Genomic DNA, 27,945 nt, shown 5'->3' on the forward strand with positions numbered 1-27,945 from the left:
AAGATGTCCGTGATTTCCGATGTTTTGAGAGTAGCACTTGAACGCATCACTTCCTGTGAAAGTGGGAGGTGAATGTTGTCAACGTGACTGTCATCAAGTAACGTCGGACGTGCACCGAGCGGCGCAGTCGTCGGCCAGTGCAATGCAATCGCTTGGATTCTCACTGCTGGAAGCTCGGGACTTTTCAAGTGGCAGGACCGGGGAGACGGGCAGCGAATCCCGCAGGACGAGAAAATGCGGAAATAAGTCGTTGTCTCCGTGTGTCACCGCCGTCTGCCTTTAGGGCCATTTTGTAGCATTTAGGACAACTTACCGGACATTGTTTTATTTGATTTCTTTTATTGGATTTAAAGCCACCGTCGCTAACTTAGCTTAGCAGCCGAGCGAGGCTGTCAGACACACAGGTACCGCCGGAGAAGCGGACGAGGGCTCGGTGACAAAAGGAAGGTGGCGAGGTTAGCGATGAACCGCTTTCGAAAGTGGCTCTACAAGCCTAAGGTAAGTTCCTTGGAATCAAGTCACACGTCATGACAGCCCATCGTTGAGCCATTTTGTTTATATTTCCCGGGCGGGAGGAAGCGGCGGCAGTGACTGCTTCGGGTCGGCTCGGCTCGGCTAGCCCGCAAGCATCGCTGGTGTTGTGTCACACATCTGCTAACGTTAGCCGACCGGCCGGCTCTTGAGTCTTCACGTTGACATATGCAGCCTCGCTGAGCCCCCCTCCCCTTTGTTTTTGTTGACCCCTTTTGTTCAAGAGCCGCACTGGGGAAAAACATGTTTGCGTGAATGCCCAATCGATCCCTACACACACAATACAGACACTATACACTTTATTGCCACACGTATTACTGCACTGTGATTGTTGACACTCCTGCGGTGAGCAAACTTGCGCTGAAGGGCGACTTTTGATTGTTTTTAGAAAGGACTAATGAACGTCAAGTCATTTGCAGATAGGAAGAAAGGGTTAAAATTTATGTTAAAAAAAAGAAACATAAATACTGTACAAGAAACTGTTTTTTTTTTTTTTTTTTTCCAGATACATTAATTTTTTTAGTTCTTTTTATATGCATTCATAAATGAGTTCAAATATAGTGAAAGATAAAAAAATCTTAATAAAATTCACTATATTGTATTTTTAGAATATGATGTATGTAACTTAAAGGGTTAGTGTGCAGAACTTTGCACCATAGTGGTGAACTAATAATTCAGTAATAATAATAATAATAATAATAATAATAATAATAATAATAATAATAATTTCAATAACATGCAAAAAAAACACACGCTGACTTCCTAGCACCATTTAGTGGTGAACTAATATCCATCCATCCATTTTCTGACCGCTTATTCCTCACAAGGGTCACGGGGGGAGCTGGCGCCTATCTCAGCTGGCTCTGGGCAGTAGGCGGCGGACACCCTGGACTGGTCGCCAGCCAATCGCAAGGCGCTGAACTAATAATTAAAAAAAAAAAAAAAACTATGTCAAAACTATGCAAAAAATATGTTGTAACGCATAAACGTAATTTTTCAAAATATATATATAAGCGTAGGTCTAGTAATCGCTAATTATTTTACATCTTCTAGTCTCATCTTGCTAGAGGTTGCCATGTTTCGCCACCATTTTCCTGTTACTGATGCCCAAAGGACAATTTAGCGAACGTAGTTATCCCTGGTGGTGCTTGCATCGAGTGTTGGACCCGATGGTTCGACCGCCGCTTACCTTCCATAGTTGGGGCCTGCACATGGTCATCGCTGAGCCCCGTGATTTTGGCTATCGCCGCTTGTCTCCTGCTTTGCTCTCGCTAGTGTTTACTACCTTCTCCCGCTAGCCATTCTTGTTAGCCACTCTGGCTAACTCCTGCTTGCTCGCTCGGTCACTCACCGTCGTTCGCCAGGCTTGCACACTCGTCCATGACAAGTGATAATTGGTGGTAGTCATGCACTGTAGATTTTGCTTAAAATCCTATTCTATTAGTTTACCACTAGATGTCACTAAAAGGATGCACACTGTACCTTTAAAGTTGACAACTGCTTCCTCTCGGTTTAATGAGTAATGTTTAAGATTTGGTGAATTTAAATCCTGCGTTGATGGATAAACTCGGGTCACATTTGTACTTGTGAGAAGCCAGTGATCTGCTAAATCTGCTGCTAGGTCTTTTTTTTTTTTTTTTTTTTTTTTTTTTTTTTTTTTTTTTTTTGAGTCAAGAGCTACTGGATTTGCTGTAATTCTTCAGATTAAGCAAGCAGAGCAGGTCGCGGGTATCTTGTTCAATATGCCGGCTGCAGCACTTTTGATATGTGAAGTGACTTTCTTTATGTTTTTTGTTTTTTTTTCAACTTTTTAGGAGGGAGAGTAGAGGGGTTCGGAATGTGAACTACTTAATGCAACCCTTTGACTGCATAGGTGCTGTATGTAGTAGGCGTATCAATAATTTATATGTGCTGCATCATCACTGTAACATTGTTTTTCCCAGACTTAAAGCAGAGCGTGTCTCTTCGCCAGAGGTCGATTAAAAATGATCTACGTGGTCTACTGCTTGACAGTAATTCTCGACTTGTTCTATTTATAGTGACCACTGTGCGAGTAACTGTCCAATTGAAAGTCTTGTGCAACACATGTAGTCTTGTACTGTACATTGTTGTACAAGTAATGTACCCTCATTTTTCAGCACAGATGAACATTTACGTCGAACTATTAAACCAAACAAATTAATCTGTTCAGTGTAATAAAACAGGAAAAAAAAAACAAAGCTAAAGTTATGGTGTATACGCTCCACTCAGATTCACAGCACACATTAAAATCCATTTTAATATCTGCACATTAAATTGGCATAAGAACTGCTCTTAAACGGCTCTCAATGCACTATAATGTTGGTAATTTGTGGTCTACAGCTGTTTGCATGATGTTTCTCATCATACAGTGAGTAGCTACAATGGGAACACCTACAAAATTGAACACAGTTGGTTCTGAATTGGAACCTTATGTAAACAGATCGTTCTAGATTCAAATTTGAGCCACCATTAAGCCTTGAACTATGTTTTAAGTAACCGCAAGTAATATAGGCGCAATGATCAAATGAATCATTATCATTCAGAAGATACATTTTGTTAAAAAAAAAAAATTAAATGTGGAGGGGGGTAATAATCTCTGAGAAACCCATGGATTGAAGTACATTTTGTTTTCTTCTTTATGATGTATTTTTTGACTGGTACGACTTGTACACCGGAGTGACGTATAGTACAAAAACTTCTATGCTGGGAAAACTAATTAGCCATTAGCCCACCCATGCTTTTGACCGCATATGCTCACCTGCGTCATTCTCCCTCTCTCTGTCCCACCCTGACTGTCGGTGCAGCATTGTTTGTGGCCCACTGCTGGGCTTAGACATAAATATTGATGCACAGTTGCACGCCACAAGCATTGTCACAGTCAGGAATTGGATCGCATTTAAAGAGCTGAAGCTGAACGATTACACTCTTGTCTTTTCTGCCAAGTCACTGCCATGGTAAGAATGAACATTATGATCATCTGCGGGTTTCAGGCAACCTGTTCTCCTTCACTAAGTTGTAGTAATTAAGTGGGGTGGAAAGTCGAGATAACCACAGTGAGAGGAAAAAGAAAGCTTCTGGTTAATTCACGCATTTGTTCCCAAAAACGTATAAATACGTTCTATTTTAAATATTATATATTACCATGCTCCTAAAGACGTATTCATATGTTGTTTTTGTTGTTGTTTTTTAATGCTAGAGCACACAGAAGGCTTTGATGCAGCCTCTGAACTGAAGAGAATGCTTGAAGCAATGGTAGTTATTACAAAAACGGCCAGCAGGTGGCAACAGAGTTTAAGAGACCTACCAGGGCCATGTTACAACGAGCTCTTTTATCCACTGTTTTAAACAGATTTGCAAATAATGATGAAACTTATCTATATTCTAATACTGTAAAAGGGAAACAGAAATATACTTTCCCCCCTGATGAAAGAGACTCTAATCTTTCTTTTGCTAGGTTCCATGCTTTTTATAGCAGTAAATGGCTGGGAGTGAATTAGTTAACTCATTTGCTCCCAAAGACGTATTTATACGTTTTTTTTTTGTTTTGTTTTGTTTTGTTTTGTTTTTTTAATGCCTAAGCATACAGAAGGCTTTGATGCAGCCTCTGAACTGAAGAGAATGCTTGAAGCAATGGTAGTTATTACAAAACCGGCCAGCAGAGTATAAGAGATCAACCAGGGCCATGTTGCAAAAAGCTCTTTTCCCCACTGTTTTAAACAGATTTGCGAATAATGATGAAACTCAACAATATTCTAATGCTAATTGCTGCAAAACGGAAACAGAAGTACGTATACTATTTTTTATTTCTGACTCTAATATTTCTTTTGGTAGAGTCCATGTTTTTATAGCAATAGAACACAATAGTCTGTGGGCCTAGGAGCGAAGGGGGTTGCTTCAGTGAAAATGGCTGGGAGTGAATGAGTTAATTGTCCTAAAAATTTTTGCTTTTTTTCCCCCCGCTTAGAGAGGAAGTGTTATTATTAATCAGTCTCGCACCTACTTTTAATTATTGTGACATTTATGATTGAACGCTGCATATCATTTTCAATTTACACTGACACTAACAAGCCCTTTATTGTTGAAGAGAAGTGTTACATCAGCTTGACTGAAACCGAGATTGTGCACAGTCACTGGCTTGACCGAGCTTGGATTTGGAAGCAGAAAAGGTTACTGTCACCATACCCCCCCCATTCATCATTGACTTGACTATTTCTCAGTGTGTGCATGATGGCCAGAGTAGTATGTGTGACAAGGCTAAACTCATCTGGCTGGCTTGCTGTTGTCCCACAAACATCCAGGAGATATCTTGTCAGTGTGTTGGGATCACAGTTGGCCCCCTTTTTTTTTTCTTCTGGATTGCACTTTTCACATTGAGTTAAAATAAAATTATGATTCTCTGAGTTTGCAACATTGGCTGACGAATAAGATTGTTTTCACAGGGGGCGGCCGATTACTCGATGATTCGCTAGAAGAGTCGTTAGGATAATTGTGACTGCTGCAGTGGTGAGAATGGCTTCATATTTAGCCTGCTTTCTGTGGCTGATAGCCATGCAGTAATTGATTTGGTGTCACTTTCCTGGATTTAAGATACTGACCCTTGGTCAGAGGCGATTGAAGACTTTTTATAATTTATCGCAGGCTGTGGGGGAATGGGAGGCCGCTGAGCTAGGTGTGGAGAAACAATGATTGAAGGGAAGTGGTCGTGGACGGTGGGAGATTTAAGGTAGAACATACATGCTGCTTACCACCAGGGAGGTTACTGTCATTGGCAGTAGTTAGTAGTCCTACTTCAAATAAAGGCTTTTTTTTTGTTCTGCTCTACAATGTCATGATTGAATAACAAGAAACTTGACCTTTTTTTTTTTATTCTAATTTCTTTCAAATAATAATGTAAGTGGTGAGTATTTGACATTTCCTTGCTCATTGCTAACTTTTCAATTTGATTTACTGCATCCTTATTTATTACTACAGAACCATAACAGATAATATGCAAATAATTCTGAAACCCCTAAATTGAAATTCAATTATTAGTTCAGAATCAACAGATTTATGTTGCTACTTGTTGTCAGTTAGATTTTATTCATACATGCACTGTAGGTCACTGAAAATATTTTCAAATGCCATGCCTGGGCTCAACACAAAATTTTGCCAATATATGCCTTTTATATTAGGGGCGTCAGGCTATTCGTTTTTTTAAAATAATAATTAATTGCATGACTTTAATAGTACAATTTTGTATCTGCTCTAAAAGTACAATAAAATATATTTTTTTTCTAAGTTTTCGTACTCTTGTTAGTTAACATAAAAGTGGGGAAAATGTAAAACTAATAGAAATATGGCTGCATCTTTTAGTCAGTGATACAATAAGTTCATAAATTAATAATTCATAAAATTGAGTTAAAATTAAAAAGATGTGCTGAGTCTGATATTGATATTGTTTCTGTTGAGGTCATTTTTCTGCCACTAGATGGCATAATTGCATTTGTAAGACATTGGTGACAGTTCAGTGCATTTTTTTCCCTATTAAATTGGCTGGCAAACAATTCAGGGTGCACCCCGCCTACTGACCAAAGCCAGCTGAGATAGGCTCCAGCAACTCCTGTGACCCTTGTGAGGAATAAGCGGTCAAGGAAATGGATGGATGGATGGATGAGTTAAGAGCTATCTATTCTTTAACATGAAGTAACACATTTTTAAAATTGGAAAATAGAGCAGCACTACTATATATTTTGAAAAATGAATTATTTGCGCGAATGACGTGCCCCTGAACAGACACTGACACACACATTAAGTAAACAAGTACTATAGCCTACCATTTGGTTAGAGAATGTTCACACAGAGTTGTTGCCTTCTTTCACCATCACAGAAATGTCAGCGCTGGACTTGTTCTGGCCAGTTAGAATCAAAAAGATGTGTGCCGCTGCAAGCTCTTGGGGTCACGGCTGTCGTTGTGTGTCATTTGCAGCAGCCTGTTTAGCGTCTTCACTCTGTCACTTTTTGTAAGTGAAAGGAATGTGGACACATTTAGCCTCAATTTGTGGGTCGTTCTCGCACAACGGAATCGTGGCAGAATAAAGGTGCATTTAGCTGAATTGTAATCATTTGGTATACTGGCAGAAATGGAGAGTTGGATACGTTGTTTCTGCATGACTCCAGAACAGGCCCACAGTTGCATCAATTCAGTGTGTCAACTTCTGCTCCAACACTAGAGGCAGTTTATCAGATTTCTTATCACTGCCTGAAACAGGGTAACTTTATGATCTGTAAACAGAATTCAATTTGATATCTAAAACTACACAGGCTGTCGCTTATTTTAGTTTTTTTTCCCTACAACATGCATCCCAAGAGTTACACTCGCCGGATTTGTGAATTCATAATATACAGCGTTCCCCCGTTTTATCGTGGGTTCATCTTTCGCGGCCTGTTTCGCCGACTTTTTATTTATTTATTTTTTTATGTGGTATTTGGTTTGTTTATTTTTTTTGGTCTTTGCACGGCTATATCTCTCGAACCCTATGTCAAACGGGGGACATACGGGTATCCGCGGATTAGTCTCGCCGATACCTTTCCAACGGTGTATGTCCCGTCGCTCCATGACATTGCATTCCGGAGATAGAAAATATTGTGCTGAATAACAAGTAAATAGCATAATACATGAAAACAATATATAATGTGCTGTGCTGTATACTTTAATAAGTAAATTAAGAAAAAAAAACTTTTAATGGAAAAAATTAATGTAAATGAAAAAGAACATATGATGAATGAAAAAGCATTTTTAATAAAGTAAAAATAATACTAAAATAAATAACGTATAATAAATGAAAATATATCTAATTAATGGGAATTAGAAAAAAATAACGCGGCTTTCCATTATCGCGGTTAGTTTTTGGAATGTAACACCCACGATAAACGAGGAAACATTGCATTTAAAATGCAACTTCTCCATTGTAGCGCAAATCAGCCAAAACAGCCAGTTCTTGATTGTATAACCAGATTATAACTTGTTGCATAAGAGGTTTCATTTGGGTACTAGCAAACAGGGTTCCTCCACACGACACCACAAAACAGCGTGGGCACCTGGGACACGCCTTTGAGCAAATCTCCTCCCTTGCGTGTGTGCTGTCCTGATAGACGCCAAGTGCCAGACACATATAGAGGTCACTGCCTATAGTCCAAAAGTCACATCAGGACAGTCTGCAATGATGAGGCACAGATTAAGCCATCATTCCAGATGGGTGGATCACTCTGAGTCAGTGGAGTGAGATAAGTCTACTTCTCTGATGTGGATCCAAATCTTCATCCCGCTGATAAGAATAGATATGAACAGTAGTGATATTCCTGAGCATTCTATAGTTGGGCAAAGCAATTGTGAACCATGCAACAGCTGTGAGGCAATGAACCAATATGAGTGTTAGACCACCACTATGTTCTGATAAAAAGTATTTTGCGTCTAAAACGATTGGCTCACGCTTGCTTTCAACACCGAGTCCTAAATAATAAATGATTTGATGAACCAAAGTCCCCCTAAAACATTTGCATGGGATCCTTGGATGGCAGCCACAAGGCAGCAAATGGGTCTTTGAATAAAATGCAGAGGGTAGAAGTAAGGTCTCTTTTCAAGCCCTTAAGTGGGTTCAGATGATATTATTCAAGTGTCTGGTAGCTCTCAACAGCTGCACGCTTAGAATGGAAATGAAGTGTAGAATTTGAAGACCTTGGAGAATGCAGAAATGACAAAAATGCTGATGCTGTGCAGTGGCAGCCTCTCGATTTGATCAGCCGGTACCACTTATCACAGAAAAGCAGGAAGTACACAATCCTTGTGAATTATATTGGTCTGAAATTAGTTTTGCGCCATCGTGGATTGCGTCATCTTCAGAGCAGTCAAACAGCGGCCGGCGGTGGGTGTGCGATCGCAGGCGCGTGTCACACCACAAGGGACGCGAGTCTGCTGAATCATGTCCTTACTTAACGCAAGGTAGATCTGTCATTGGGGGTGATGACGTAAGTTCTGGAGTCACATACCCGCATTACTGAATTTTTGCCAGGATGGCTTTATGAAGAACACAGCAGTAGTAGGTTGGTACTTAGTTGAAACTTTCAAATTGAATGTTTAAAATGGCTAATAATGACAGGGAATATCGTGTCTCACGATACGATCAAGCGATGTTCATATATGGGGACATCCAATTCCCTGCATTTCCTTTGTTTATATTGTCATCATGGGATTGTGTCACTTGAACCGCAAAGTCTGAATCCAGCCTAAATGAAGCACATATCCTGGATGCTCAAACGAGGAAGAGTTTGTATTTTGGCAACAGGCAAAACGCGTAGGCAAGAGGGCAATAGCTGCGTCAGCTACTTGAATGGAGTGACATCATTCCAGTTGCAACCCACAAAGAACTCTACACAGGAAGAATGTAAACGCAATGAACACAGCCGAGTTCATACTATTTATTATTCATTTATTTTATAGATGAAGCAGCATAAGTCAAGTGTCTTTAATTTCCAGTGCTTCGTGAACACTGCCTGCCTTTCACTTAGTTTTTCGCATGATGCGACGCTGCAGGAATTTTCCCTCTTGTATGAGGAATGCAGCGGGAGGAGGCTTTAGGATGACATCTGTTTCAAACACTTCTTTTCTTTCTCGCTGCACACTGGCCTAAAAAGATCTTTCAGTTTCTCCTTCTCCTGGTTCCTCCGTGGTCACCGTGACATTTGTGTCACAGTTACCCCCATTGTTAAGTGTAAGTGGTAACTGGTGATTTCACTACCAAATATTAGAGATACAGTACATAATGATGCACAATCTGCCCCTTTTAACTCCTTTATTCCCAGCCATTGCCACTGATGCAACCCCCTTCGCTACCGGCTGTCTTACTGGATTTTGACCGCAAGGTCCGCAGAATATTCTGTTCTATTGCTATAAAAACATGGAACCAACCAAAAGAAAGATTAGAGTCTCTTCTTTCATCAGGAAAAAAAGTATATTTCTATCCATTTCTGTTTTTCAGCAATTAGCATTAGAATATAGCGAAGTTTCATCGATATTCACATTCCTGGTGAAAACTTTGGCAAAAAGAGCTAGTTGCAACATGGCCCTGGCTGCTACCTGCTGGACGTTTTTTGGTAATAACTACCGTTTCTTTAAGCCACCTCTTCATGTTAGAAGCTGTATCAAAGCTTTCTGTATACTCTAGAATTAAAAAATGTTTTCGGGAGTGCATGACAAAGTATTAAAATATGGGGTTGAATAAGTTAAAGTGGAAGTCCATCAAAAATTCTTGACAATAATGTGTTCTATACAGCCTCACCAGTCTAAATACGGTATTGTGGTTAATATTATGTTAGTGATGAGTTAAGCAGCAAAATTCAGCAGTTTTATTTACTATCAGAAGGCTGCCATTTTGCCACTTGCTGTCAAGGGAAAATGACATCATAGTTGCTCAGGTCTCAGGTAACAACCAATCACAGCTCAGCTTCAAAAAACAGGTGAGCTGTGATTGGTCGTTGCCTGTGCCCTGAGCAACTGTGATGTCATCTTCAGTCGACAGCAAGTGGCAAAATGGCCGGCCCCTGAGATGGATAGAAACGGCTGGATTTTGTTGCATATTCCACAATGTAATCTAAATCAGAATGTTATGTTTAGACTAGTGACGTCACATATAATAATATATTATTGTCAAGAAATGTTCAAGGTTGACTTCCGCTTTAAAAAAACATCTCGTTTTTTGAACAGCCTTTTTCCAAAGTACTGTATTTCTTCTCACAGTACTGATGCGACAAGCATCCCTGCTGCAGATGACTGTATATCTCTGTATATACCCTCCTTGCTGTTTGTTTCATTATTAATGAGCGTGAGTGAGGGAACAGCGTTGTGTATCATATTCAGGGAGACGGTCCACAAGGGAGCGGATCACGCAACAGGAAGTGCACTGCAAAATTGAGGGGAAAGCACCTGTGAGAGATTTCTCCATTACAGTAATACTAATGTTCCATTTGATGTCATAAAAAACACTTTCACCACACCGCAGACAAAAAGACAAGTGTCTGAGTCTCCCCGTCCGCCCAGTCATGCTGCCCTTTTAGCGCCCGAGCTCCTGTAGTATCATTTGGTTTCTCGCGGAGTGTGTGTGATGATGCGTGTCGGCATGTGGTCGCCATTTTCAAATCCATTAACCTTTTTCATCTATCTGAGTCCTCCTTTGAATTTGTGTCTGCATAGGTTGTCTTTTATTCTCAGAATTGGAGCATATCTGTGATGTTATATTTCCTTTGATGTGCAAGCACAGCAAAGTGATTTTTATTTTATTTATTTTTTCTCCCCATACCTTGTGCAATGTGTTTTCAGTCAACCTATGCACGCTTTGCTGTGCTGTTGGTCCCAACACCTCCAGTGCACAGTGGGAGATAACGACACAAATGCGCTACCAGGGTTAGGCTCACTAATTACGCCTACTCTTCTGGGAGCTTTCACTGTATTAAAGCCTTTGTTAACTTGCCTTGTGACAATGAATGCTAAATATGTCATTCCCATCACCCGAAAAAACAATCTCAAAATACACTTGTGTTGTCTTGAATTTGCACATATGCAATAAAGCGAATGTGGTAAGCAGTGTGTCCTATATAGCTGGTTTTAATTGAACTCCAATACATCACTTGTGTTCAGCTTATGTGTGCAAAGGAAGCACGGAATTAGCCGTTAATAGCCAACAAATCATTTGTAAATTAGCATATAGCCCAGTTCTGCTTAGGAATAAACAGATGTGTGTCTCTATCTGACGCTGTAAAAAAACACTAACGGTGGCGGAGGCAGACAGCACCTATGCGCTCTTCTTTGAAGACTCAAAAGTGGAGTTGGGGTGTATGAAAACTACCTCAATCTCAGTGGTGTACTCTATAAGAATTGATATGCACTGGATGCTAAATCATTGTTTTAATTTGGTGGAAAGACACCACTGGGGAAGATATATACGTAATGTCCAGCCAAACAGCTTTTGTCAGTAGTTTGTTGTCATTCTGTGCAGAGGACGGACCCACAGCTTCTGGCTCAGTTCTACTACGCAGACGATGAGCTGAACCAAGTGGCCGCTGAACTGGACAGCCTCGATGGAAGGAAGGACCCTCAAAGATGTACGCTGCTGGTCAACCAGTTCCGCTCCTGCCAGGTGAGCTGGAGGCAGCGGGAGTATCTTTTATTCGAAATTACAACATCACACTGGGATATGTTGGATTTATGGACTTTTGTGGTTTTCACCTGAGATTACAGATAGTTACAATTAGTCTTATTTTTAAAAAGTTCGCATTTTTTCTCTTCTTAACTCATTCACTCCCAGTCGTTTTCACTAAAACAACCCCATTCGCTCCCGGCTCTCTCACGCCCGAGTCGCTTCATTCATAAGGAAAAAATAAATATATACATTTCTATCTGTTTTCGTTTTGCAGCAATTAGCATTAGAAAACAGCTCAGTTTAATTATTATTCACAAATCTGTTTAAAACTGTGGGGAAAACAGCTTGCTGCAACATAGATCTGGTTGATCTCTTATACTCCACTGCCACCTGCTGGCCGTTTTTGTTATAACAACCATTGCTACAACCAGTCTCTTCAGTTAAGAGGCTGCATCAAAGCCTTCCATATGCTCTTGCATTAAAAAAAAAAAAAAAAAAAAAAATATATATATATATATATATATATATATATATATATGTATATATATATATATATATGTATATGTATATGTATATGTATATATATATATATATATATATATATACGTGTAAATACGTCTTTGGGACTGGTAATATTTTAAATAGGACGTATTTATACGTTTTTGGGAGCAAATGAGTTAAGATATCTACTAACTACATTCTCTAAAAGCTGTTTACACTACACAAATGAGGCATCAACGGCTATCAAATAAGATGTCCCCTCTTAAAATATAACCTGATCTTTTAAGATGCTTTTGATTGAAATAGATTTTCATTTCAGCAAATGCAACATCCCTTGCAAATTCAACAAATGACAGTTCAACCTATCAAATGTCTTGAACTGCTGTGTAAAATAATTTGGAACAGTGCATTTGAACAAAACTACGATTTTATTTATTTTAAAAAATACTGTTATCAGTAGGGAGGTGTTTACAAACATTCATATAATTTTTTTAGCGGTTGATGATTCAATTGTATTGTCTTAAATTCAAAAACTTTTCATTTGAGACAAATTGATTTGTGATGAATCAACACACATATTTGTATTCCACAAATCACTTGGCTGGACATTATTTTCACCTTGTCGGTCATAAAAACAAACACAGCACTTATCATCCTCGGCCTAAAAATTGGCAAGGTGGTCTCATTGTTACCTTATCTGGGTCAAGTTTCCACATGAAGCACGTTAAGCTGATAACGTGCGATAAGTAGAGTTTCATCAGTGTGTAAGGGACTTTGTAAACAAGGAAACGCTCATTTCTATTAGTTAGCAAAGGGCTTTGTGTCATGTGTTTAGTTAATGAATGTCCAACGGTGGCTTATTTCAGGAGGAACTCTTGACAACGGCACCTTAGCTATGAATGTGCAACAAAAATGTTTTTTACAAATTTCACATAGCTGTACACAGTTAGTCTATCATCCACCTATCCGTTTTTTTTTTTTTTTATAGTGGTTGTTGTCATTATAATAATACATTTTATTTATGCTATTTACTAGGGGTGTGAATTGCCTAGTACCTGACGATTCGATTCGTATCACGATTCACAGGTCACGATTCGATTCGATACCGATTAATCCCGATACGAATTTATAAGTCGATTGTTGCGATTTTTTTTCATTCAAATTTAGAAAATTCTAATCAGTAAGCTTGTAGAGTGTAAGTTTTATATGAAAATGTATTATTTATTTATCTGAAATTTCAGTCTTATAGAGGTTGTAATCTGTTTCATGTTTGAACAGCATTAAAATAAAATATTAAGGCTTAATGTTCCGTTCATATAACATTCTTCCATGCTCAAGGTGCGAATCCTAACCCGAAGTCAGACGTTTTGTTGAATATTTTTCCATTAAAAATGGAAGTTTAAAAATCGATTCACACACACACACACACACACAAAATATCGATTTTTTTTTTGAATCGATTCGAGAATCGCTCGATGTAGTATCGCGATATATCGCCGAATCGATTTTTTTTAACACCCCTACTATTTACAATGCAATATCTCAAAGGGCTACAAGTAGAAAAGAAAATGGTGTGTGCTTCCAGTTCCATGTCGTATTACAACGGCATATTAGGGCCACGTATTAATATTTTTTTTAAGAGAGCGGAGGCAATATTCCGTGAAAAAAGGTCCTCAAGGTCAAAATATAGATCAAAAGGAGTTGGAATTTTTTCATTTCCACTTCCAACAATGCCTGTTTTGTGAGTACTTCCTTCGGTATCCTCCTGACTACCAGCAATTCAAATTTCTCCTCTGTAGTGGACCTTTTTTAAACCTGAACATCTCCCACCCAGTGCATAAGATTGAATTTACTCCATTTGTGCTCTATAGAGGACATCCAGAGCTTTCCAATGATACCAAATGTGTAGGGGTGGGGCGTGTCATCAAAAGAAAATGGCTTCCGTCAGTGCAAGCACTTTTTAGAGAAGAGGAAAAGTAAGTGTATAACACTTTTTATTGAACAAATTTAGGCTTGAACTATGTGTGCACTTGGGTGAACAATAAGTCTATGAGTGTCTTCATTGTGTTGGTGTTAGTATGCATTATTAGCTCTGTCTGTGGCCTAGAAATACATGTTAGAGTAGTCTTTGTGCGGTCAGGGGTGAGAGGCGCTTGGAGGGCAAGGCTCTGCACGAGTGATGGATGCCATGCTGCATCATGCTGCGAGAGCGGCAGGTGGGATTGGGAGGTCGTCATGTGGCCTGTTGTGCTCCAGCAGCCCTCCTAGCGCCGCTGCTCACCAGGCAGTGCTTAATAAGGTCACCGTTTCACCCCCAACTGTTCCTTCACCTTCTTCCTTTGGCAGTCTGCTTATTTTTATTTAGCATGGTTGCATTAGATGTTTTTTTTGTTTGTTTGTTTGTTTCTTAAACGTTCCTCTGAAAGCTTTTGAAGAATATATTAGGCAGTGATCCCCGACAGCCTGGGGCACCAATAATAGCTGATGAGCCCACTCGGGCCAACAATTTACACTTGAACCGGCCACCAAAGCTATCAGCTACTATTCACGGTCCTCTCTGGGGGCTCCTGGCATGCTGCATATGGTATGTCACAGGTGATGAGGACGGTTGATAGACAAGCAGGGACGGAAATAGAAGCTGAATGGAAGTATGACCAAAGAATGCTGTCAAAAGAGGATTTGCAGCCAGTTCCTCGATGGTTATCACCAATGTCCCCTGCTACTAGAAGCTTACAGACACACCAAAAGCTCAAAGCTGTAAAGGAATCAATGGTCAAGCTTTCCGTCGCAAAGCTTTTTAATCTTCGTCCTCTGGGCGTGCAGAGAAAGACGCAGTGCTGCGCCTGACAAGATTACAGTGCACAGTGCCACCACAGTTGAGTGAAAAGCTCATTGTAAGTCATTGTTATGGCTCTTGTACATGCCAGAGGCACATAAGCTCTTGATTAGCTCTCGCGGTGTGTGACACAGTATTTTCACAGCTTGAATTATGGGCCTCATTTGAGTGTTTTTATTAAACGCCAACGACACTAATGGTGTAATACCCTCGTCAACGTGCCTTCATTCACCTCCCAATCAATGATCTCCAAAAGCTACAGTGGATGCCTTGACAAAGTTGTAATTAGCATTCATGTTTTGTTCATGATGCTTTTGTGACTCTGCAGGACAATGTGCTGAACATCATCAACCAGATCATGGACGAATGTATTCCCTGCGACCGAGCCAACAGAGACTTCTGCGTCAAGTTCCCCGAGGAGATTCGTCATGACAACTTGGCAGGGCAGCTCTGGTTCGGAGCGGAGGTACAGTATTCTTTCAGAATCAATCCGGAGGAAAGAAGACTGTAAAATACTGGGGATAGACCGATTATCGGCCGGGCCGATTATCCGCCATTTTTGGAATCTGAAGGCCGATAAAGCAGGTGATCTCACTGAGCAGTGAATACTTGTGAACATATAGCAATTTTAGGGTTTTCATCAGGAATTGTCATTTGTTGACAGTCAATTTTGATTTGTCGTAAACACTTTTGGAACATATTCAGACGATTTTTCACTGCGGAGACCTTTTGAAACGTTTTACAAACCCTAACAAAAACCCCAAATGAGCTACATTCGCATGCATTTGTCACTCAGTGTGATGCAGGGAGCTTTTCATTTATGGTCAAAATTAAAAATAATTAAAAATCAAAAATAATAATAAACACACAATGATAAAGAATAAATAATAACAATAATAAATATTTTTATAATTTCTATTATTATTTTACTTATTTTTTTTATTATTTTTATTATTATTATCAATAATTTTTATAATTATATTAATAACAACCCTGGAAGCTCACTGCAACTTTTGTTATATTGTTTTTTAAACAAATCTGTTAATATAGTTTAAAAGGATTTTTTCCCCCTATTTTACTGCAAATAAATATCGGCTTGAAATATCGGTTATCTGCCTCCTTCACTACTGATAATCTGTATCGTTATCGGCCTTGAAAAACCCATATCAGTCTATCACTATAAAATACTGTTTATTTCACAAGTTTCCCACGTGGAAATGTGCGACACGAGATTGTTCAAGATGTTCCCGCTCTTGTGCAGTGTTTAGCTGCAGGCTCCATCATCATGAACAGGGAGATAGAGAGTATCGCGATGAGGCCCTTGGCAAAGGACCTGACTCGCAGCCTGGAGGAGGTACGCAACATCACCCGAGACCAAGCCCTGCGAGACCTCAATTTCTACACAGACCGCATGAAGGACGCACTGCGACATTTCGACAGCCTTTTTGCTGAGTTTGAACTCAGGTAAATTAGAAGCGGACCTTCTTGGCAGTCGTGGCGCAAATAATAATTCACATTTGTCAACAACAAACCTTTGGACTGGACTGCAAATGTCATTGCTTCCTTTTCTTGCATTGCAGCTATGTGTCAGCCATGGTGCCTGTCAAGTCTCCCAAAGAATACTATGTGCAGCAGGAGGTGATTGTTCTCTTCTGTGAGACGGTGGAAAGGTGACTTCTCCAACTTTTTATGCCAAGTACCACCTAAAAGGAAATCTTAGCTCTTCAGGCACCAGCGTCCATGACATTAAAATGCAAAGGTGTAGTAGGCTTTTTTTTTTATTCCTGAAACACATCACCCACTGTAACAGAATGCACAGTTCGAAATTTAACACTGTGCTTAAATATAGGCTATAAAACTGTCCTCAAATAATGGATTCAGTGGATGGAGTTGTATTTTATTTTGGGAGGGATTTAGGCCTCTATTAATCTAATACGAGCAACCGCGACATGATTTCCACCCTTCTTGACACTTGTTACACTTAATAAGTGTAACTTTTAAAATGCAAAATGTAGAATAAATACAGAGCTGGTGATTATAGGCTACATTCATAAATTAATGGGGGTGGAGCGCGCTCTGTCTACTGCAGCCAGTAGTGATGTGTCGGTCACGAACGAATCGAGTCTTTTTGAACGGCTCTTCAACGTGAACGATGGGAACCGAGTCTTTATTGAGAGCCGTTCATCCCCCTGAGCTGTCACCATCTTACAAATGCAATTATGTCATCTAGTGGCAGAAAAATAAGCAACACCAATCAATATCACACTCTTTTGTTATAGTACAGTAAATATTCTTAATCTTAACTCAATTTTGTGCATTATTATGAAATTAGCATATCATGGACTAAAACATTAATCAATGTAACATTTTCTGTTTTTATGTTAACAAGAGTATGAAAACTGAAAAAATATTTTATTGTTCATTTAGACCAGGTACAAAATTTGCGATTAATCATAAGTTAACTATTGAAATCAAGCGATTAATTAGCATTCCCACATATGTTATCTTATTGTGATTCTTATTCTCCACACTTTTTTTGCCATGTAACAACTCCTACATACTTGTGATTTACACAGTTCAAATTTCAACTTGCTTAAAAAATTCACGCCTCCCGTGGTATATATATCGTCTGATTCCACATTACTTACAGTATTCACACAATTTAACGTTAAATATCAATTCTTCCCCATTCATTTTCAATGGGATAGACATTGATAAGTGTCACTTTTGCACAGGTGGTTGATACTGGTCGTTGGCACAGTTGGTAAAGTGCATTGTCCAGTAACCATTGCAGGAGGTCTTCATTTCATACTTTTTCTCTCAATTTACTTCATAAGCATTCCGCATGCATTCAAATCTTAGCATTCTGCTATTAGCGTTCAGCTTTCAGCATTCCCGTGCAATTTCTCCAGGAACTGCACGTAATCGAGTTAGGATTAAAGATTTTAATCGCCTGACACCCCTGCAAAACACTGATCTTGTCCGTCTTTCCCTTGTGTCCCAGGGCGCTCAGACTGGGCTACCTCACACAAGACATGATTGATGACTATGAGCCTGCGTTGATGTTTACAATTCCCAGACTCGCCATTGTATGGTAAGTGTTGCCCGTCTTCACCAGACTTCCCATCTCGCTCCTCCTTCCAAATCCCCATAAACGATTTTGAATCTATTTTTAGCGGGTTGGTCGTGTACTCAGAAGGACCTCTCGACCTTGACCGAAAATCAGAGGACATGTCTGAGCTCTTCCGTCCTTTTCGTACTTTACTAAAGAAAATCAGGTAGTTGATGAGTGCCATCATAAATTGTTCTTCAAAAAATAATGTGGTGTTACCGCTACTTTTTTTGTCACTTTTTCAGAGACTTGTTGCAGACTCTGACAGCGGAAGAGTTACTGATGCTGGAGCGGAACCTCTGTATCTCTCAGGATGGCGAGTTACCTGCAGGCCAAGAGGAGGCCACAAGCAAAACACCAGCACCTGCACAAGAGTCGTCCTGCAGCCCCACGAATGTCACCTCCAAGGCGGACGGTGACGAGCCGCAACAGCATCTGTCTCTGTTCGTCTGTCCCGGCCGCGAGGAGGATTTGGCGCAAGTGGAAAAAGGTTGGGAGGAGGCGGACTCCGAGAAAGGGGAGCAGGCGGACGACTTGCAGTGCGAGGAGGCGGAAGAGGCGGAGCTTGCTTGTTCCATGCAATATGACGAGGAAGAACTGGAACAGCTCAACATGATGGTGTACCGCGTCGGAGACGAGATGTCAACTCTGTTGTCGCCTCCCAGCCAGGGTCAGTCTCCGGCGCGGCGTCCCAACGGAGGCGCCAGTGGGGCTTCCAGTACTGAGGTTTCCCCTCTCAGAGTACCGAAGGGCCGAGGAAAGACGGGTATCCATTCAGAGGAGGAAGACAGGGTCTTCTTCATGGAAGATCTAGACGCAGCAGGAGATGGCGTTACCAGCATATCAAGGGAAGTCCGTCGTTGTGTTGCCTCGCCTTCGAAAACACCAAAGTCTGCTCACCCAGGTGTGCGGTCGGAGGCGGTTCGCAACGGTTGGCTCCCCGAAGGACCTCCAGAGCAGCCTTGTCTCCAGCCACACAGTAAGAACATGTGTCTCAATGAGGGTTATCATAGTTTTTGAATTTTCATTTTAATTCGTTTTTATTTGGACCATACCAAAAGAAAGATTTGTCTTTTCTTTCATCAGAAAAAAAAAAATATTCCTATCTGTTTCCGTTAGCATTGTGGTCGTTTTTGTAATGACTACCATTGCTTCAAGCTTTCCCTTCAGTTCAGAGGCTGTATCAAAGCCTTCTGTATGCCCTAGCATAAAAAAATCCCACAAAAAGTGTATACATGTTTTTGGGACCATGGTAATATTTAAAATAGAATGTATTTATACATTTTGAGAAAATGAGTTAAAAAAAACACTATGGGAGCGATGTCATCTGGAGGTGCTTTTCTATTGACTGCTGCGAGATGATGTCACTTCTGTGTAATACACTTTCAAACATCCTTATTCCAGTTAGTATCAAAATAAAGCTACTTAAAATCACATTGAAAATTATCCCCAAAGGCTCATGCATTAAATTAATTAGCAAAGACTAAAATGAAGAACGTTTTTGCTATTAACTCATTCAAACCCAAATACGTGTAAATGTTTTCTTTTTAATACTTTGACCTTCATTCCCAAAAACGTGTTTTTCTTTTTTTGTTTAGTTTTTTGTTTTTTTTTGTTTTTTAATGCAAGCGCATACTTTGATGCAGCTTCTGACATGAAGAGGTGGCTTAAAGCAGTGGTAGTTAACAGCCAGCAGGTGGCAGCAGAGTGTAAGAACAGCCAGGGCCATATTGCAACAGGCTCTTTTTGACACCAGGAATGTAAATTTCGATGAAATGTAGCTATATTCTAATGCTAATTGCTGCAAAACAGAAACTTTTTTTCCTAACGAAAGAAGAGACTCTAATCTTGCTTTTGGTAGGTTAGCTTTAATTAGTTTTGTAAACATAAAATGTGGTTTCAGTTAGTTTTCGTTTTTTAAAAAGCATTTCCGTTTTTATTTTATCTCGTTTACGATTTTTTTTTAATTTTAGTTTTGTTTTGTTGTTGTCAGTGTTAGTTAACTAACATAACCTTGATCTCAATGCAGTGCGCCCGCCATCACGCACATCCGAAGCGCTGCCTTACACCAACGGCTGGGAGACGGGCTTAGAGGGCGCCGTGACCGAAACCGCGGAGGTCATCGCCCATCGCATGGGCGGCATGAAACTCTCGGCCACGGTCATATTCAACCCTCGCTCCCCCAGCTTGACAGAGCTGGCGGTGGACAAGATGCTGCTGCCTCGGCCCGTCCCATCCGAGATGGAACCCTGCGGCCCGCTGGTGGCCACTCACTGCTTACTTAACTCCTGCGTCTGCTGCGGGAGCTGCGAAGACGCCCACGAGGACGGCATCACCTCTGAGACCGGGTTAGGCCTCGCTCTAAGAACAGATAAGCGCGGCAAAACCACGGCCCCCGGCGCCGTCATCCAGTCCTCCGCTTGCCGGCTGCCCCCGCGAGGCCGCGAGTCCTTCGGCCGAAGAGAATTTTGCCAGCTGTCTCACGCTTCTTCCCGCCGCTTGAACGAGCCCCTGGAGGAGGAAGGGAGAGCGGAGCTGTGCGAAAAGTGCCTGGTGGGAGATCCACGACCGGGGAATCGCACTCAGAACTGCGGCGACAGCATAGAGGACGAACCCTCCACATGCTGCCAGGAGGGGCTTGAAACGAGGCAACACGCAGCTGGAGGCTTGCTAAGGGACAAGGGGGTGGACAAGGACAAGCAAGAAATTAAGGAATCCAAAAGGGACAGCAGGAAGGGCTCCAGGTAAGTTGTAAATTGTTTTATGTTATAATGAGTAGTTGAGTTTGACTTATTTCATCATCTCATCAATTTATCATTTGTGAGTTTGACTTCTTCCTACTCTTTTCAGACTAGCAGTCATTTTCATCAGGGAGATCAATACTTTAGATTTAATTTTTATTTTTTTAATGACTGCACGTTCAAAATCTTCAATATCAATTTGGTATTTGACTAGGGATGTAACGATATCCAAACATCACGATACGATATCATGATATGAAGGTCACGATACAATAATTATCACAATATTGAGGGGAGGTTGGCGATACAAAAAAAAAATAAAAAAAATAAATAAATAAAAAATAAATAAATAAATAAAGAGCTCGTACTAAAAAAACATTGTGCTTTTGTACGTTACAGCAATGCATAAAAGCGCAATCTGTAATAACACTTAATATTGAGGCACTAGCTAATGTAAGCACACATTGATTGACTCGGTTCACAAATATATTACGTTCTCCTTCATCTGACCAATAGTGTGAATTTTAAACATAGAAGGGCCAAAACATGCCCTGTGAAAATTAAACTGCACTAAAAAAAAAATGCCACCAGGGGGTGCTAGAACTGCACAAATGGAAATCAACCTGACTGTTTTTATCCCTCCAAATACGAACCTGTCGTCCCCAACAGCAAATTATACATGTTTTTCAAATTACCATAACTCCTGAACCGTTAGCGCTAGCAACGTAATTTCAATGGATTCTGAAAGCAGATGAGCCGAGCTTTACGTCGATACCTCATAGAGTACGGTAGTTGGGGAGAGAGGGGAGTTGACTTTAAATCACTGTAAATTCGGAACTGTTTGTGATAGCAACCGAATTCCAACAGATTCTGAGAGCGGAGAAATGGAGCTTTGCATCAATACCACTAACGTTAGGGTAGATATTTCTCTACATTTATGGCAGATTTTCATGTGTGGAGTAGGGGCAAGCACTGTGAGAGACTTCGGAGACAGGAAATGACGCATGGTTTTCCAAGTCTCTATAACTCTGCAACGATTTGCGCTAGCAAAAAAATCTAAAAGCGGAGGTGTGGAGCTTTACATTGAGATAAAAATAAAAAATGCCACAAAAATATGATTAAAAGATGTGCTACTTTTAATACCGTGACATGACAACGAGGATACATTGTGGCAGTTTTAATATCACGATATTACCGTTATCGTTACATCCCTATATTTGACTATCCTTTAATTTTGCCCACATTTCTTTACTTTTATGTTTTCTTTCCTAATGTTTTCAATATTTCCTCTCCTTTCTGCACTGTTGTTTTTAGTCTTCACAACTCCCCCCTCAGCTCTGTGTCAGGTAGTGACTGTGAGAGTGTGTCGGTCACCACATGTAGTCTATCCAGCAGTGTTTACACTCCCAGGTAACTATAAGCAGCATCATATGCTAGTATAGTATAGTTCTATAGTATTATTCTGGGCCAAAGCAGCTGATGATGTTTTCTTTTCAGTCTTCATTTATGATATTCAGTTGTCTTTGCTCTCTTAAATCTCAACATCTTCACTCAATGAAATATGGATGGAAGGTGTGAATAATGTAGGGACAGTTGAGGGGTATAAACAGCCTCTCCTGCTTCCTGCAGCCCCGTCAGCAGCCTCACTCCCAGCTCAGGCACGTCAGAGGACCTGGACCATGAGGAGATCCGGCTCGCGCTGCAAGATGCCAAGATGGCTGCCCGAAATAAGATTCGCTCGCGCTTCCACAGCAGCAGCGACCTCATTCACCGTCTCTTTGTTTGTATATCAGGTAAGCACACTTGTTTAAGCAGGGTACACACACCACACGCATAGCTTTTTAATATCTTGACTCATTGAACAACTTTCAGCAGTGAAAAGTTCATATTTCGTCCAGAATTAATTAAATGACTTCATGATTTTTCATGTACAATTAATGCCTTTAAAAAGTATTTGTTCTACTTGCTGTCAACTGATGATGACATCACCTATGCTTAGGAATTAGGTACCGACCAATCATGGCTCAGTTTGGTGACTAACCCCAAAAAAACAGGTGAGCCATGATTGGTCGTTACCTACGTACCTCAGCATAGGTGATGTCATCATCAGTCGACAGCAAGTAGAAAAATTACTTTTCAAAGGTACTAATTGTACTTGAAAACGTCATCATATTAACTCATTCACTGCCATTGACGGAAAAAGACGTCAAATGATGAATTGTTTTTTCTGGGCTGGCAGTGAATGTGTTAATTATAGAAAAAATATTAACTTTTTTTTTTACTGCTGAAAAAGTAGTAAGTATCAAGTATCCCTTTAAAGGGGGAAACTGGTGAGCTCTGATTGGTTGTTGCCTGACCCCTGAGCAACTGTGATGTCATCTTCAGTCGATAGCAAGTGGAAAAATGGCCGTCGCCTGAGATGGATAAAAACAGCTGGATTTTGCTTCATAACTCAATATTCCAAAAATGTACCGGTAATATTAATCAGAATATCATGTTTAGACATATTATTGTCAAAAAATGTTTAAGGTTGACTTCCGTTTTAACCAGGTTTTAAAATGTGTAAAACCCCCAAACATGAAGAAAAGTTTCTCCTGTCCTTAACCAGATGTTTGATGCAGTACCAAGACTAACCTGTGTGAGGCAGTGTTGTGCCACATGCCGTCCACACGGATAAAAAACAAACAAACAAAGAATAGGGTAAGCTATGAATTAAAAAATTGACCTAGTATTTAAAAAAAAAAAAAAAAAAAGGTGCAATTTTGGAATCAGCGTTTTAGTTTCAATCAGTATAAAAATCCAATTCAATCTAAATTATTCTCCAGTGTTATTCAATGAGATAAAGTTTAAGTAACAAATTTTAAGACTGAAATTGGCTGAATTAATGCCACAAATACCACAGCTGTCTAAAAGAATGAAGCAGGCCATACTTTGCTCCTGCATTCTTCAAACGCTCAACACACCCATTTGCAGCTCTATTTGTGTCCGGCCACAGTGCGAGCTTCCTAATTGGCTGTCGTACTGTTTCACATCACTGTCATATAGTCTGTGGCTCGGCCAACACATCAGGATTGGCCATCAAATATCGAACAGTTTTAACATTTACAATTACCATCCCGACTATTTTCTGAGCAGATCAGGAAGAGGACAAAAAAAAAAACTTCTCAACAAACCCCACACCACAGGATAATTCCTAAGGATCATCTTTCAGAGACATCCGAGAATCGGCCCTTTTGCTGACTTTGATTGCCGAGATGGTGAAATTTTGCCTCACTTAACCTTCCCTTTGTTCTCATGATTTGATTTTCTTCTGTTGGGGTGTATAGGTGTCGCTGATCAGCTGCAGACCAACTACGCCAGTGACCTTCGCAGCATCCTCAAGACGTTATTTGAGGTCATGGCGACTAAGTTTGAGCAGGGAGATAACGATAAGCAAAAGAAAGGTAACAACTGTAACTGAAGAGGGGGGGGGGGGGGGGGGGGATAATGATATAATTATGCACAGCTTGGTTTTTCCTTTTTGTTTCTGTGGTGCCCACCAGGCCCTGTTCTGCGAAGTGCAGTACTAGAGGACTGCGCTCTGTGCCAGGAGACCATTTCCTCATCAGAATTGGCAGCCAAGGCCCGCGAGGGCCAGTTTGAAGGTCAGCACATCCACAAACATACAGAATGTAGTTGACATGTCAGCCTTTCCTCCTCGGATGCTGCCCAGTTGAGGCTCTCGTGGTGGAAAGCCGTGATTTGGCAGCTAGTTCGCACAAGTTATAACTTTTGGCGATGGTTCCAATTGTTAATTCACGAGTGAATGGTGGGTCAATAGCACCGACTTTTATATTCAAGTTAGATTGGATACAAAAAAAAGAAATGCTGTTTAGCGGTGTGATTGATTTCTATGAAAATCACAAACTAAAACTTTGGAGTTGATTTTAAATGTGATTTTTAGTAGATTTATTTCGATATAAACCGGAATAATGACGTCCCGCCCATGGTGTTTTTTTTAAATATTGCGCACAAGTAATACACATCTAAAAAAAAAAAAAAAAAAAAAAAAAAAAAACTAATACTGAAATTAACAAAACTAAAACTAAGCATTTATTAAAGAACTAAAACTAATAAAAACTAACAGAACCACCCTGAAAACTAATTAAATCAAACTAAATAAAATATAAAACAAAATAAAAACTAAAATGAAAAATTCCAAAACTCTAATAACCCTACTGCCATAACACAAATAAATTGGTTTATATACTGTAGCATTTTTAAAAATGTGCAAAAGCACAAATAAATTATTTGTACAATTTTTAGGACGAAACACAATTTCTCTTCATAACATTATGTGGCCCTTGCGTGCTTCTGATTTTCTGTATTGTGGCCCTCAAATGAAAAGGTTTGAACACCCCTGATGTAAACCAAAATGAATGCACCAGGAATTGCCCAATACATGTCCGTAACTGCTCCTGTTGCGGACTTTGTTGTAGATCCTCCCGACTGGGTTCCAGATGAAGTGTGCAGCTCCTGCATCGCCTGCAAGGCTCCTTTCACCGTCATCCGCAGGAAGCATCACTGCAGGAGCTGCGGAAAGGTACGATCCAAGATTCCTTCCTTCAATACGTTGACGCCACAACCCCGCTGATGTTATCTTTGGCTCCCCTCAGATCTTCTGCTCTCGCTGCTCCTCCCACTCGGCTCCATTGCCCCGCTACGGCCAGATGAAGCCCGTCAGGGTGTGCACGCACTGCTACATGTTTCACGTCACGCCGTTCTACAGCGACAAGGCCAACATTTGAAGCACGGGCCACCAGCTGCGAGAGCGAAGATCGCGCCAGGGCACCTTCGCAGTCGACGTACGGGAAGGTCTCACCTGTTTCCCGTCTCGTTTGCTGGCGTAAAACAGCGAGGATGATGATGCAATCACAGACTTTGAACTGGCTTTGCGCAGCACAACGCGAAAACAGGCCACCTTAGGAGTTTTATTGCTTTTCATGTACAAATGAATGGACTTCCTTATTCTTACAGCGAGCTTCCAACATTTGTGCCAGAGCTCCCACGGGACTCGGATTAGTCAAAGAATGTAAGTCATGATAAGTATGTAAATAAGGATCGTTCTTGTCATAACTATACCACATTGTCGGCTGTCGCTCTTCACACGCGAACTGGTCAGAAATCCTCCCCACGCTTCCAGTCGCATTTACACAATAGTGCTAAGAGATAGCTTTTGTATTGGGATTTTATCACGCTTTTGATGGCAGTGAATGTTAATGGGTCAAGACTTTATGGGCTGCGCCCATTGTGCACTCTGGGTACTTCTCTGCTTAATCAATGGATAAAAGGGATCTCATACTTATCACCATCTGGTCTGGAAGGCCCTCTAGTGGAGAGTTGACCTCTCTTCAACACTTTTTCAATTTGACTCGGAAGCCTTTTTCGCAGGTGCTGACTTTTTGCTGACTCATTGCTTTTCTTTTCATTCTAGTGCAATATTCTGACTACTATAACCAAACAAGCCATTTTTACGTAAGTGCATCGGTGTTCATTCGCTAAATAATTTACATATCCCTGGCGTCAGGCCAAAACCTTGTACCTCCAAAATCTGCATTTGTCAGAAGACCCCAAAAAATAGCATGTTTCTTCAACCATTAACATTGCATCATCATAAAGAGCAACTCATTTTTCAACACTTTAGATTGGTCAATAATTCGTAAAAGATGTCACCTACACACGTGGACTGACCAGAAGTATATTTTTGAAAAAAAAAAAAAAAAAAAAAAAAGAAATTTGCCGAATTGTGGAATTGGTGACTTTTTTTTTTTTCCACTCGTGACTGCCACCTCTGGCCTAACGTGTAATTGCAGCCTCTGTGTCAAGCCAGTAGAAATGTCTCTTTAAAAAAAAGGCTCTTTGTTTCGGACCGACGCCAGCGATATTAAACTTGAGGTACGTCACACTGGACGCACACTTTTGTGCCCAATCCGGTCTCATTTGCTGATGAAGTGCTGTTTGCTAAATATCTGCTTCCTTGCAGTGACAAGCAACCTTCCACACTGATCATCATCATTATCATTATCATGTTATTGTGTAGTACATTAGATACATGAGAGTGGGCATTGTGTTATTCTGCTGTAACTCAAAGCAGCTTCTCAGGCATTTCATAATCAGGAACATGCTCTACTGGTGAATCGGTCTTATTGCCCTTCAAGTTCAACCTCACTTAAGGAAGGGTTTCGCTTTTTCTTTTATAAAGAATAAAAATGGCATATGGAGCTAGATCAATTTTATGTATATAAACGGAATCATGCAGTAATTTAAAGGCGGAATATTCTATTATTTCAGAGATTGGTCTTATTTTGTAAAATGATGCTACATTTCCTTGATGTGTATTTTTTTTTCTTTTCTTTCTTTTTTTTCTTTTTAAACAATGTTATAGTTTTAATGCAATGTAAACGGAAATAAATGATTTCTTCCCCCACGGTTAAAACCTTTTGACTGATCGTGTGTGTGTGTGGTGTGCATGTGTTTTATTTATTTATTTATTTTTTAATGTATTTCTTATAACAGTTTGAATAATTCATGTATGTTATTGTAGTGACATTGCTGTTTTTGGTTAAAATCATAATGCAGTAGTGGAACCAGTGCACATAACTGAACACACGTGACGTTAAGTGTTAAATTTGTAAACAACGTTTCTTAAAATAAAAGCCATGTTTTAAAAGGGTGCTGTTCTATTACGGTATAGTGCATTTAATTTAAAACTTTAATGTTGCCAAAAAAAGTACCGTGCTACACATTCTGGTTTATATACGTAAACCTCTACTAAGAACTATTGAGAACACTAGATTAGCAAATATACATAATGCCCCACCACAAACAACCTTGGTGTTAACATCACTACTGTAATTCCGAACTTGCTGCGTATATCTGCAGAAACAGCTATGTTATGTATCTGTAAAGATGGAGATTTCATCTCAAGTGCAGCATGAATGCAGTGTCCACATATTGACTGCAGGTGGCAGCATTTCGTTGTTTGGGTTGTTT

At 40.2% G+C, this 27,945-nt stretch overlaps 1 protein-coding gene across 2 annotated transcripts; it reads left to right on the forward strand.

Annotated features, from left to right (window-relative positions):
- The first annotated feature begins 73 nt into the window (after nucleotides 1-73).
- On the forward strand, nucleotides 74-27,622 carry zfyve28 (zinc finger, FYVE domain containing 28). 2 transcript variants are annotated; one of them, XM_077538951.1, is made up of 15 exons: nucleotides 74-498; nucleotides 11,580-11,720; nucleotides 15,389-15,526; nucleotides 16,322-16,524; nucleotides 16,641-16,730; nucleotides 18,065-18,154; nucleotides 18,237-18,338; nucleotides 18,418-19,151; nucleotides 20,202-20,916; nucleotides 22,228-22,323; nucleotides 22,543-22,706; nucleotides 24,240-24,356; nucleotides 24,456-24,557; nucleotides 25,392-25,495; nucleotides 25,569-27,622. In XM_077538951.1, the coding sequence occupies exons 1-15, from the start codon at nucleotides 463-465 to the stop codon at nucleotides 25,698-25,700; spliced, it is 2,964 nt and encodes a 987-aa protein (XP_077395077.1). In that variant the 5' UTR covers nucleotides 74-462; the 3' UTR covers nucleotides 25,701-27,622. The 2 variants fall into 2 exon arrangements, with proteins under 2 accessions (XP_077395077.1, XP_077395078.1); XM_077538952.1 differs by lacking the exon at nucleotides 22,228-22,323.
- Nucleotides 27,623-27,945: the final 323 nt, after the last annotated feature.

This window comes from Festucalex cinctus, chromosome 12 (genome assembly GCF_051991245.1).
Source record: "Festucalex cinctus isolate MCC-2025b chromosome 12, RoL_Fcin_1.0, whole genome shotgun sequence".
Lineage (NCBI taxonomy): Eukaryota > Metazoa > Chordata > Actinopteri > Syngnathiformes > Syngnathidae > Festucalex > Festucalex cinctus.

What these genes read in the sequence shown, in the direction of transcription:
- zfyve28 (XM_077538951.1), top strand. Translation starts at nt 463, where the DNA reads ATGAACCGCTTTCGAAAGTGGCTCTACAAGCCTAAG. An exon ending in AGTGGCTCTACAAGCCTAAG is followed by an intron (nt 499 to 11,579) that starts GTAAGTTCCTTG and finishes CATTCTGTGCAG; the next exon opens with AGGACGGACCCACAGCTTCT. An exon ending in TTTGCTGAGTTTGAACTCAG is followed by an intron (nt 16,525 to 16,640) that starts GTAAATTAGAAG and finishes CTTGCATTGCAG; the next exon opens with CTATGTGTCAGCCATGGTGC.